Source organism: Poecilia mexicana, unplaced genomic scaffold (assembly GCF_051168715.1).
Source record: "Poecilia mexicana isolate PSO_F unplaced genomic scaffold, ASM5116871v1 scaffold_20, whole genome shotgun sequence".
Classification (NCBI taxonomy): domain Eukaryota; kingdom Metazoa; phylum Chordata; class Actinopteri; order Cyprinodontiformes; family Poeciliidae; genus Poecilia; species Poecilia mexicana.
In genome coordinates, this window is record NW_028263389.1 from 18,335,434 (window position 1) to 18,347,515 (window position 12,082).

Genomic DNA, 12,082 nt, shown 5'->3' on the forward strand with positions numbered 1-12,082 from the left:
TTAACAAAAAATGAATGAAATGAATAAAAATATCAATATGCCAAGTAGAGTTATTAAATTAAACATCTTAAGAGGTAAATTTAATAAAATATTTGCTCTCATATATACAGTTGTACGCAGACATCTTAAGCCATCAATTAATTTCTCTACTTTTTGCTTCAAAGATGCCGTACTGTTTTGAAATCTGTTAAAGTTTTCCATGGTTCTGTACATGAACGTTATGTGTTTATCTACAGTTCACTTACTTTGCTCCAAATCAGTTCTTGGGTTTGTTGACTTGTGATATTTTCTGGTGATTTCTTTTCACACATAATACAAAACAAATGCGCTAGCCTAGCGCTAGCTGGAGAAACGGCTCGTGGTTTTATACCAAAGACGAAAGAGAAATCCTACAACTGCTAAAATCTGACATTTCTCCAGTTTTGTTTACATTTTGTAAAGAAAACAGTTCTGGTCAGTGTCTTCCTCAGAGGTTTTTGTGTTGTTTTCTTGGTGCAGCGCCACCACAGGCAAGGAGGGGAACAGCTTTCTTAATTAGTTTGGTTCATTAGGCACAGTGTAATGTGAAAGTGAAGCACATCAGCTGAAAATGTAACAAATGTTGCAACTTTTGTCCCGAATCAAACCAAATCTACCAAACTACCTGGTGTGAAAACACCACTAGTGATTATATTTTGAGCTATATAACTATTAGTTATATTAATTAGGGGGGAACCAATTTATTAGTGTAAATTTCCTTGATTGATTGATTGCTTTAAATGTGAAGTCGATTTTATCCACTGATCTCATCAACCTCAGCAAAGGTCTAGAAATCAACCTCTGTCCTCTTCTGCAGGTTTGACAGACCGACCCACTGAGTCACGTCTGCATGTTTGTTACCAACTCAATGACTTTATTACTATATTTAGCATCAATACAGACAGAAAAATGGTATTATCCAAAATCAGGATCAGCTTTTTAAGGATCAGCAATCGGCCAAAAAATTGCAATCGGTGCAAACCAAGTATTAATTAATTAATTTTCTGAATTGTTGACATTAGCTCTATAAAGAAACTAAAAACAAAGCCTTTAAAAATATTAATAAAGGTCATTTTGAAGGTCTACAGAAAAGTCTTACTTTTTGAGATAAAATAAAGAATTGAGGGATGATTCAAGACTTTTGCACACTACTCTAATTTTTGTTTAGTCTTTCCTTTGAGCTGTTTTAATGCTCTGGTCTCGTCTGGGGTCTGGGATCTGGTCTGGTATGGTATGGTATGGTATGGTAAGGTAAGGTAATTTTATTATATAGCACATTTTCAGCAACGAGGCAATTCAAAGTGCTGGTGCCCTGACGCCGATGGGGAGGGTTAGCTCATAACGCCTACCTTATTCCTGCGAAAGTGGTATATGAGCACCATGCTGATGAAGACGATCAGCATGCAGAGACACTGGAAGGAGAGCACCGCCAAGCGAAGGGCGCCGTCCTCCAGCACCACGCAGGGAGAGTTGTCTTTGCAGAAAGCACAGCCCTGCTGGCAGGGCAGGCAGTCGCTGGGAGAGCCGTCATCTTCACCCGGACCGCCAAATCCAGCTTTCCCCGTTCGCCCAGGTTCTGCCAGAGGACGACGACGCGGTCAAACTTTGCACACATCAACGACAAGTGAAGGCAAAAAGTAACAAGAAATAATTTTCCCACATATTGATTTTGTGTCCATGAACTAGAATGTTTGCTGCTAGAAAAAAGATATGTTCGCAAGAGAGCAGTTAGGTTAAGTTGCCTTGGGGAAATCTGACGAAAGTTGGGATAAGATGGTAAAAGTAGGAAACTTCCTAAAACTTTAAAGTTGAAGTTTATACCATATGTTTTGTAACACTGCTACAGTTGGGTGCAGGGACACGGCGAGGGAAGATGAACAAATTCAGAACTTTTTCTCTACAAACAGCTTTAGGTCTCAACCACACTGCATTTACTGGGATTATTTTAATCTGAAAAACTGCAGCAAACAGTGACATCCTTCCATTTCTATCCCAACACTGCAAAAAGACAGAATCTTACCAAGTATCTTTGGTCTCGTTTCTAAAATATCTAAGTACACTTGAAATAAGACAAAACTAACTCATCGGCAAAAAATATGAGCTTGTTTAAGTCAATAATTCCTTAATATTGATAACAATATAATAGTTTTATTGGCAGATTATTTCATTTAAAACATGGGGAAAATGTCTTATTAGAGTTTTCCAGAAAAAACTTTGAATTTTTCGAGTGTTAAAAGTTGAACGTTTATTAGAAAAAACTCAAATGTTGACATCAATATCAGAAATTTTTTAGAAATAATTTTGACATCCAAGTTTCAGAAGTTGAAAATGTGTGACTTTTGAAACTCAGAAAATTTCCAAAAATTGAAAAACTTTTAATATGTACTAACTGGTTCTCACCCTTCAGAAATCATGACTGAAAGGTTTTAGACTTTTCCAATGTCCTTTTGCAGTTAGCTGTGCTGCAGTACTCAGAAAAGCTTGAACAAATTAGGAACATAACTCAATTTCAGTTATTTTTTATGCTTTCCTCTCCTTTCCACTCAACTAAGGATTTAACATTTTCTATAAAAAGTCATCTAAAATTTCTATAATGTTTTCCCATAAAGTTTTACTTTACTTACATTGTTTTCTTGTTTCCATTTCAGGAAATACAAGCAGAGGGAACAGTTTTTTATTATTATTTATTGACATTCTTGCTGGCTTGTAGTAGAGTGAAGCACCACTGAATAAATACGATTATCCTTCTTTGACCTGAACAGGTATCATTGACAATGTGTCAACACAGGAGAAACCAATCAATATGTGTGAACATGGACAGTCAACATCCACTTGTGCTGAGCTCGTGTAAAAACAGCTACCTTGTAAAAAAAAAAGGAAAAAACCTGTTAACTTTGTAAGGTCACTGTAAGATAACAGAAAAAATAACAGCTTAATGTTATTTAATAAAAAAAATGAAACAATTACACAGGAAGTGATCAAATTGCTGTTATTTAAAACAGAAAAGCAAAAATTCACTCTACTGCTGCTAAAATAAAGAAGATATCACAGATACAATAATTATTTCTATGTAGGTATATTATAGTTTTGCTGTCTGAAGTGCTGAGGCCCTCCCTAACTAACTCCCCTACAAGCCAGGTAATATTTAGTGACTCGTATGGAGCCACAAAGATGTTGTTTTATTAACTTTGGGCTTGAAAAGGGGAAGCGTTATGTATTCCAGGCACATGGTGCCATTTTATAGCACAATCAACCGACCATGTTACCATCAGTTGTTATAAACATGTTATATATGCAACAAGGTTTTATTTTAACAATATTATAGATGTGAAGTTTGTCAAAATCTGTTTATTTATTCTTTGAATTCATTTTGTTTAGTGAAGAAGTTGCTTCTCCAGATATTTATTGGTGTTTTACGTTCTGTTACCCTGCTTTTGGCAGTTGGTAGTTACTATAGCAACCATTAACTGACAGCTCCGCCCCCTTTTTTTCTGTTGCCGTCGGTAACTGTGGTATGTATTAGGATCAGCTCTGTGTTTTCTTTACAGGTGTTATATTTTAACATATATTTTAGACAAATGTAATCATATTCAGTGTTTCATCAGTAATTTTGCTATGTTTTGTAAACATTTTTAACTGTCATCATAGTTAATGTCCATTTTAGCCATGTTTAATTTTACAAATGTTAACTGGTGCTAACTGCTCATTGGCAGATATTGTTTTGTAGTTTGTTTAGGGTTATTTATTGTATTTTATTTAATATATTGTAGCAGAAGCTGTTGGACTGATGTTATCCACTAACTTGATTTGCTCTTTTGAAAGAATAAATACAGTGAATCTGAATTTGTCTGTTTTGAAATCAACCATATTGAGACAAAAAGGGTTACAAATATATGGCTAAAAAGAAATTTGACTTCAATATTTGACGCTTTTTTATCAAAGAAAAAAGTGAAATCCTACAACCGCTAAAATCTGACACTACTTCATTTTTGTTTATTTCGTGAAGAAGGACATTGTGCTCATGTCTTCTTCAGAGGTTTTCATGTGGTTTCCTTCAGTGGTTCTTAGTGCGGTGCCTCCAGAGGCGAGGAAGGGAACAGATTTTTCAATTAATTTAAATTGTTTGACACAGTGGAGTGTGAAAGTGAACTGCAGCAGCTGAAAATGTACCAAATGTTGCAATTTTTGTCCCAAATTGAACAAAGTCTACCCGAAAACCATAGGAAGGAACCTTAACAGTAATGAGCCTTGTAAAGACTAAAAATATGCACTTTTCAACTACTCAAAAACTATCAGTGAGACTGAATATGTAGTTAAATAAATGGATTGAAAAAAAGTTCTAAAAATAAGAAACTTGGACAGAACGAATGTTTTGATTACAACAGCAAACGCTCAGGAAAACAAAACAAACTGTACATAAATAAACGGGTAAAAAGAGAACTGTTTATTGGTTTGTATAGAAACCCCTTGAGAGACGCCCATATGGCTGCATAGATAACAGATTACAGACTTATGGAGCTTTGATGGGGGCTTTACGGGAAGAAGCTATTGTCTTTGAGATTTGAAGGGATTTTGCCTTTAAAAAGAACTGTCCCATTTTTTTTTTCAAAGCCCATCACCAATCGCTTCAAAGGGACTACTCATCTCCGTAGCAATGAGTCACACGTATATTCATTGGTTTGGTACTACTATGGTCAGAAGAAGCTTGGATACAATAACTTTATATACATAGAAGTGAGTAGAGTGGCTTCTACTGCAAAATGACGTTACAGATGTTTTTTTATGGCTTTCCAAGCCAAACTTAGCTATTACTGTTATCATTTCCAATCTATTGTAATGGAAAAAGTTCAAGAAGACACCAAAAACTAGAGCAAAAATAAACACATTTCCAGGTGTGAAACAAGAACATTCAAGTTAACTATGAGCTCAAACATATTTTGCAAAGACTAAGCGAACAATATGGTAAAAAAAAAAAAGGAGACCAGAGGGAGTTTGAGTGGGATGAAGCAGGACGGAAAGATGACTAAAATGAAAGCTTGGTAGGGAAATTGAAAGAGGGCAGGTGGAAACCACTGGGGGTCTGTGTTTGCAAAAAGCCTCCTTTTTAATTAACTCGCAGCAGACAGAATAAACTGCAGATAGAAACTATCATTAAAAAGATATTTCCCATCTCGAACTGGATTAGCCTCCCAAGGTGGCGAGGCTGCGTCCATTTCCAGACCGAGAACATAAACGCTCATCATAAACTTTAATGAAGGGGAAAATGAACTTACTGTTCAATCTTCGGCCATATTTTGGGATAAAAAAGACCTCACAGCTGCCTAACTGCTTGCAAGGGAATGTCATAAACAGACATAACTTATAGCATCTGTGTGCAACCCAGAAGGCATCAACAACATCAGATTTATGCTAACGGAACTACAGAAATGACAATCATTTTTGTTCAATTAAAGGACACATTTTAGTCTGTTTATTTGTTATTTTACTTAATTTTACTTATTTGGTTTGAGTAAGAAGGCCAATGACTTGAGACAATGAAGTCTCATGAAACGAATAAGGAAAAACAATATTTAAGAGGAGAGCAAGTGGTGGATCGTCTTTTTAAATGTTCACCTGACCAATACCTTACAGTATGTCTAAAGTCACACCAAACTGAACTGGAACAAAATGCAAATAATGTTGAGGTAATATTTAAGTAGAGGTGGGTAGAGCACCCAGAAATTTTACTCAAGTAAAAGTAAAAAGTAGCGTTCAAGAAATTACTCTAGAGTAAAGAAGTATTTGGTAAAAAGTCTTCTCAACTACTGAGAAACTGTCGAAAACATCAAACAATTAACATATAAAAATTACACTATCAGACGGACCAAAATATAAAGTTATGTGGAAATAATTCATAGCGGAATTATAAAATAACAAAATACGGCAAAATAAACATTTTTCAAAATAAAACTTATTAAATTTGAACAAAAACTGCAGGTGTATGTCTGTGTCTGGTGAATGTTTGGTTAAAACGTTTTTGTTTTTCATTCATTTAAGTTACTCACAGAGTATCCAGAAATTCTACCCAAGAGTAGCGATACTTCATCATAAAACTGCTCAAGTACAAGTAAAAAGTCAAACATAGTTAAAATACTAATAAAAGTAATTTTTTTACTTTACTCCAGTAAATGTAATTATCTACTGCCCAACTCTGTACTGTACTGCTGAATACACATGCTACTGTGCTGAATTACAAACATTTTATTGATATTATCTCACTCAGATAAACTCAACTTGAAGCTGCCATTCAAATCAAACACATGAACAATGTTAACATGCAGAAATCAGCATAGATTTGTTGTAACTTACTTGTGAAGCCATTGACTGCCACTCTGTTGGGGTGGTATAATCCCTTTTTACACTGGCACTGGTATTTATCCAGGACAAACCCGTGACCACGCAGCGGCAGACACTAGGAACAGAAGAGCACATGCACCGTGCATCAACTACAACAAAATCATTAAAAATAAATGGAACACAATTAGGGATGCACTTGAGTGTTATCCTATATCAAAAGGGAAACCGTATATCATAACAAACTGATTCAGTTTGTTATGAGACATGAGAGGAAATGACAGCTTTAACAAAATGGAGAAAACATATTTTTTATTAAAGTTATGTACTGCAGCTTGAATAAAACCCAACTACATAGCATTTTTGAGAAGTCTGGATTGCTTTATGTGTAGTTGCACATTGCTTTTGACTGTTGCTCATGGGGAGATATTTCAGTAATCTAAAACTAACAGAAAAAATTTAAGCAACCTACTTGCATATTGGATGTGGACTGTTGGATGTAAAATTCATGAGCAGAAAACCCAAAAAAATTAACAGCAGCTCCACATGGGGGGGCCCAATCAAAATTTTTGTCGGGGGGCCCAAGATTCCTGGCGGCACCCCTGGTCTAGCGTGTGCATGAATTGATCTATAAATATCTGATTATCCTCTTTTACAAATTGTTTTGAAGATAAAGGAGTAAAAATATGGCATAGTCCCTAAGAAACGATGCAGGACTCAAAATAGCTCTAGTACTTCCACCGACACTTGAGGCACCGCGAAGTGTTTGTGACCTGACTGAGAGAGACTCTCCAGAGGTGTGTAAATGCTGCAGTGGACCAAGCTCTGGAGGTCTGCTGCTATTTCTGACAGTTCGTCAAGCTCCTTGGTGGTTTCGGAAAACCTTTTTCATTCTGCAGAGCTCTGACGGAGCCATGAGAGGCCTGCCGAGACTCACAGACCCAAAGTAATTATCAGGTCGGTATTTGATGAGCAAGTTCTATAAATGAACTCCACTGAAGTTTTTCATGAGGCTTAAACTGTTAATAATACCTTCATTTTATGAGAACACTATATTTTAAACATAATCTTCAGTTATCCCTGATTTCTTCATGTTTAGCTTCCTGGTTCGTAAACTTTCTTCCATCACTAGTTTTTCAGTTTTCTCTCGTATCTGACTGTTTTCATGGAATGTCTGTTATGCTTCCTTGAACAAGTTAAGGCAGGTGGTCTACACAAAACATGTTCAGTATACTTTTTGAATAAAATAATTATTAGAAAATGAGATTTTAGTCACTTTGAGCCGTTTATGTGGCTGCTGGCCAACTCAATGTTTACACAGGCAGGTGAAAATGGCTGCAAACAGATGCTCAATTATACTATGATAATACATCTTTGAAAAGAAGAAGTGGAGCCTCCTGCACAACCAACGAGAATGTAGCAAGTGGTTTCTGAATGGTAAGTCAACTTGGCTGGATGGATGAACGGTTGGTTGGTTGGTTGGTTGGTTGGTTGGTTGGTTGGTTGGTTGGATGGATGGATGGATGGATGGATGGATGGATGGATGGATGGATGGATGGATGGATGGATGGATGGATGGATGGATGGATGGATGGATGGATGGCTCAGTTCTTATTCTAACCACTAATCTCAACAATCTGTTCTTCTGATTCTCTTATTTCTCTGTCAAAGGACCAGGCTAATATCTGTTAACTGGCCCATTTAGAGTAGATTATTTAGAAAGTATTGTGGGTTTCTAATCTGATGAAGCTTCAGATTAGATTTTTTTAGTTTGTTGGTGTAAACTGGAAGAAGTTATCCACCAGTGACGCCAAGCTTCGATCTCTGAAATCAAACCAAGTCACGGGGTGGCTTAATGAAGTGCGATGGCTGCACATCCTGTGGGTATCAGAGCTAAAGAATGTGCCTGTAAAATATTTGAAGTCTTTCCTTCTTATTTAGTCTGTAGCGCTGCAGATCCCTTCATTAAAATCCTCCAGGTTGAAGCTGCAGTGCAACATCAGTCAGGAACCTGGTTTTATCTCTGATTGCCCTGCGGCCGTCTCCTCGGGACAGCTGGTGCTCGCCGCAGCAGCCGGCTGCCATTGTTAATATGCCCACCTCATGGAGACATGAGAGGAAATGATCAGAGACAGGTATATTTGTGTGTGTGTTTGCATATTTTCAGCGTGTGTGACAGGACAGCCAGGAATAGCTCTGGCCGTTTGTCCCAGTCCAGAGACTGATGAAAGGTTGTGGAGTTTGGCGAACGGGGAAGCAGCCCATCGCCCGGCCACCTGCCATCAGTCACATGTGATCTCAGCCGTGAACCACAGATTTTTCAACAGGTCATCAAATACACTGCAAAAACACAACATATTACCAAGTATTTTTATCTAGTTTCCAGTGCAAATACCTTAGTACATTTAAAATGAGACAAACTAACTTACAAGTAAGTTTTCAGCAAGATAAAGGAGCTCGTTTTCACTAAATTATTCGTTAATATTGATGGAAAAGTTTTTGTTCTTTTGGCAGATAAATTAACTTATAGGGAAAATGTCTCGTTATAAGTTAAATAATCTGGCAATGAAACTAGTACTTTTTACTTAATGTTAAGGCATTATATACTTAAGACAAATCGGTATTTCTTGCTGAAAAGTTACTTGTAAGTTAGTTTTGTCTTATTTTAAGTGTACTATATATATATATATATATATATATATATATATATATATATATATATATATATATATATATATATATATATATATATAGCCCTGAGATCAAAGTGGGCAACACCCCCAAAGGTGGTGGAGAATGACCGAGCTAAGATCCTGTGGGACTTCCAGATCCAGACAGACAAGATGGTAATGGCGAACCAACCGGACATTGTGGTGGTGGATAAAGAACAGAGGAAAGCCGTTGTGGTGGATGTAGCAATACCAAGTGACCACAACATCAGGAAAAAGGAGCACGAGAAACTGGAGAAATACCAGGGCCTCACAGTGGTGCCTGTGGTCATCGGGGCCCTCGGGGCAGTCACCCCCAAACTGGAGCAGTGGCTAAAACAGATCCCAGGAACAACATCAGACATCTCAGTCCAGAAATGTGCAGTTCTAGGCACAGCCAAGATACTGCGCAGAACCCTCAAACTCCCAGGCCTCTGGTAGAGGACCCGAGCTCAGAGGATGAAAGGGAGAGAGAGAGAGAGAGAGGGAGGGGGGGGGAGAGAGAGAGAGAGAGAGAGAGAGAGAGGGAGGGGGGAGAGAGAGAGAGAGAGAGAGAGAGAGAGGCCATCCGTGGAGGGTGAGAAGGGAATTTATATATATATATATAAAAGTAAATAATTTTTATAAATATTACATTGTGCTACAATTATTTTCTTCCATTTTAATCTTCATAAATTTACATCGTTATATTTGCATATTCATATTTTATGAAGATTATAAAAGCAAAAAAAATACTTTTAGCATGACGTAATATTTGTAAGAATTAACAGATGCATAAAAAGTCTTGAAACTACAGACCATATAAAAATAAAGCCCATGCTCAGCTGTGTGCAGGAATGATGCTACTCTACATTAGCAGGAGTTAATCATGTTGCTGTTTTCACAACAAGCTGAAGGCAAAAATGCATCAAATCACTGAGAAATAACGAGGTGTGCAGTAAACGGTTACAGGATCTTCAGCTGCTGTTCCTGATAAGGCGACTATCCGTCAGCTGCTGACAGCTTTTCTAATGATAAAAACAAATCAGTGTCTGTTACAGAGCTGACATCTTCATTACCTGCAGAGATAAGCGAATACGACCCATCTCATTAACGCTGTGTGACAGTCACGTGTCTGAGAAACTCCCACAGATTGTTGCAGGTTGTGCGGTTGCACCCCGGGCCCCCCCTGCGGCTCCGCTCATAGCGGTTAGCATCCCGGCTGTGACAGCTGTCAATCAGGCACACTGTGACAAGCTAATTGCCATCGGGACGCCTGCATGGCCACCGGTGAGGACCTTTTTACGGACGCGCACCATGCTGTTAGACCAGCAAGCGAGAGCTCAGAACAGAAACATGCAAAACACTCAAAGCCCCACATTAGCATGAGGTTTAATAACTGAATTTAGATCATAGTCGGCCTGTCACCATCACAAATCATACAAATGTGATTTTTAATCAATTTAAAACCATTTTTGATCAACTTAGACTTGATTTAAATTGCAAAAATGTATTGATAATAATTGGAGATGGTATAATTCTGACTGTCAGAGTTGTAATTATGAGAGTCAAAGTATTATAATGAGATTCCACCTTACAGAAAAGGTGTGAATTTCTACCTCATAATTTACTTTGGAAGTCAAAATTATGACTTTTAAGTTTGTAATTATGACTTCAGCTCAAAATTACAACTTTTAAGCTCAAAATTACAACTTTAAAGATCATAATTATGACTTTAAAAGTTGCCGCTGAGCTTTTTTCTTTTATGGCAGAGATGGACTTCCATACTCTTCAGCTGAAGTGCTTTAGGAATACGTTGACTTGAGTTGAGGCGACATTATGCATGATGGTGTTTTAAGCTCAGCATGCTGACTGGGAATCTTATCAAGCTTCTGTAGACGTGAGTAAACATCACGACGTCACATAACATTAAAAGAGAGAAAGATGGCCGCATTCAGCACGGCACCAGCTGAGCTGCAACTTTGCAGCACAAATTCACCTGCAAGTCATAAAATGACAGATTTTTATTCTCACCTCCTCTGGATCTTGTTTCTATCAATCAAAGCAATAATTAAAAAATCGCTGCTTCTAGTTGATACTTTAAAAAGAGGTAAAATGCTGAAGGTTTACGTTTAGTGAACACAAGTAACGAAATATTTCCTGTTTTTTTTAAAGGTTTTATTGGCAATAGTGGCTGTTATAGAACAGAGGAAAATACACTTTATTTTGCATCATGATATATTTTTAGTGTTATTTGTTGGCTCACTTTAATATTTTTAATAGAAGAATGCATTAAAATATTCACAGCTTTTAAATATTGAGGGAAAGAGAATAATACGAAACACTGTAAAATTGTAATAGCTTGACTCAAACTTTACTTTTATTTATTCAAAGTAAAGAGAACTGAGTCATTAAACACATTAGTGCATGAAAAAAGTATATCTGATATTTTTGCTGAGTTGAAAGAACTGTTTAAAAAACACTAATAATGATTAGATTTTTTAAACAGTAATAATGTTTAAAAATTATCATTAATGTTTATTAAACATTATTAATATTTAATAAACATTAATAATGTTTATTAACATTATTTTGATCATTAATAATGTTCAAAAAAACATTAGTCATGTCTAATAAACATTAATAATGTTTATTAACATTATTTTGATCATTAATAATGTCAAAAAACATTAGTCATGTCTAATAAACATTAATAATGTTCAAAAACATTATTAATGTTTATTAGACATGAATAATGTTTAAAAATATTGTTTTTAAAACATTATTCAATTTTTTTTAAAACATTAACAATGTTTAAACATTTATTAAGTAATGTTTAAAAAAAATGTTTTTTTTAAACATTATTATTGTTTAAAAAGTAATTATTAGTGTTTTTAAAAACTGGAAATTACTAATTTCACATATTTTTATTAAGGTTTTTTAATGCTAAATGATTAATGTATCAATGTCAGAATTTTAGGCTTTAAAATAATAATTTCATCAAAAACATAAAAAAATTTGCCACTTACATTAAAATATCACTT

At 36.0% G+C, this 12,082-nt stretch overlaps 1 protein-coding gene across 1 annotated transcript in view; it reads right to left on the reverse strand.

Moving 5' to 3' along the window:
- gpr158a (G protein-coupled receptor 158a) overlaps positions 1-12,082 on the reverse strand; it is a 70,892-nt gene that overhangs the window by 30,180 nt on the left and 28,630 nt on the right. The window contains exons 3-4 of the mRNA XM_014992010.2: positions 6,367-6,469; positions 1,368-1,594 (exon numbers count right to left, since the gene is read on the reverse strand). Of these exons, the coding sequence (XP_014847496.2) occupies positions 1,368-1,594; positions 6,367-6,469 (330 nt within the window). The remainder of the gene's footprint in view (positions 1-1,367; positions 1,595-6,366; positions 6,470-12,082) is intronic.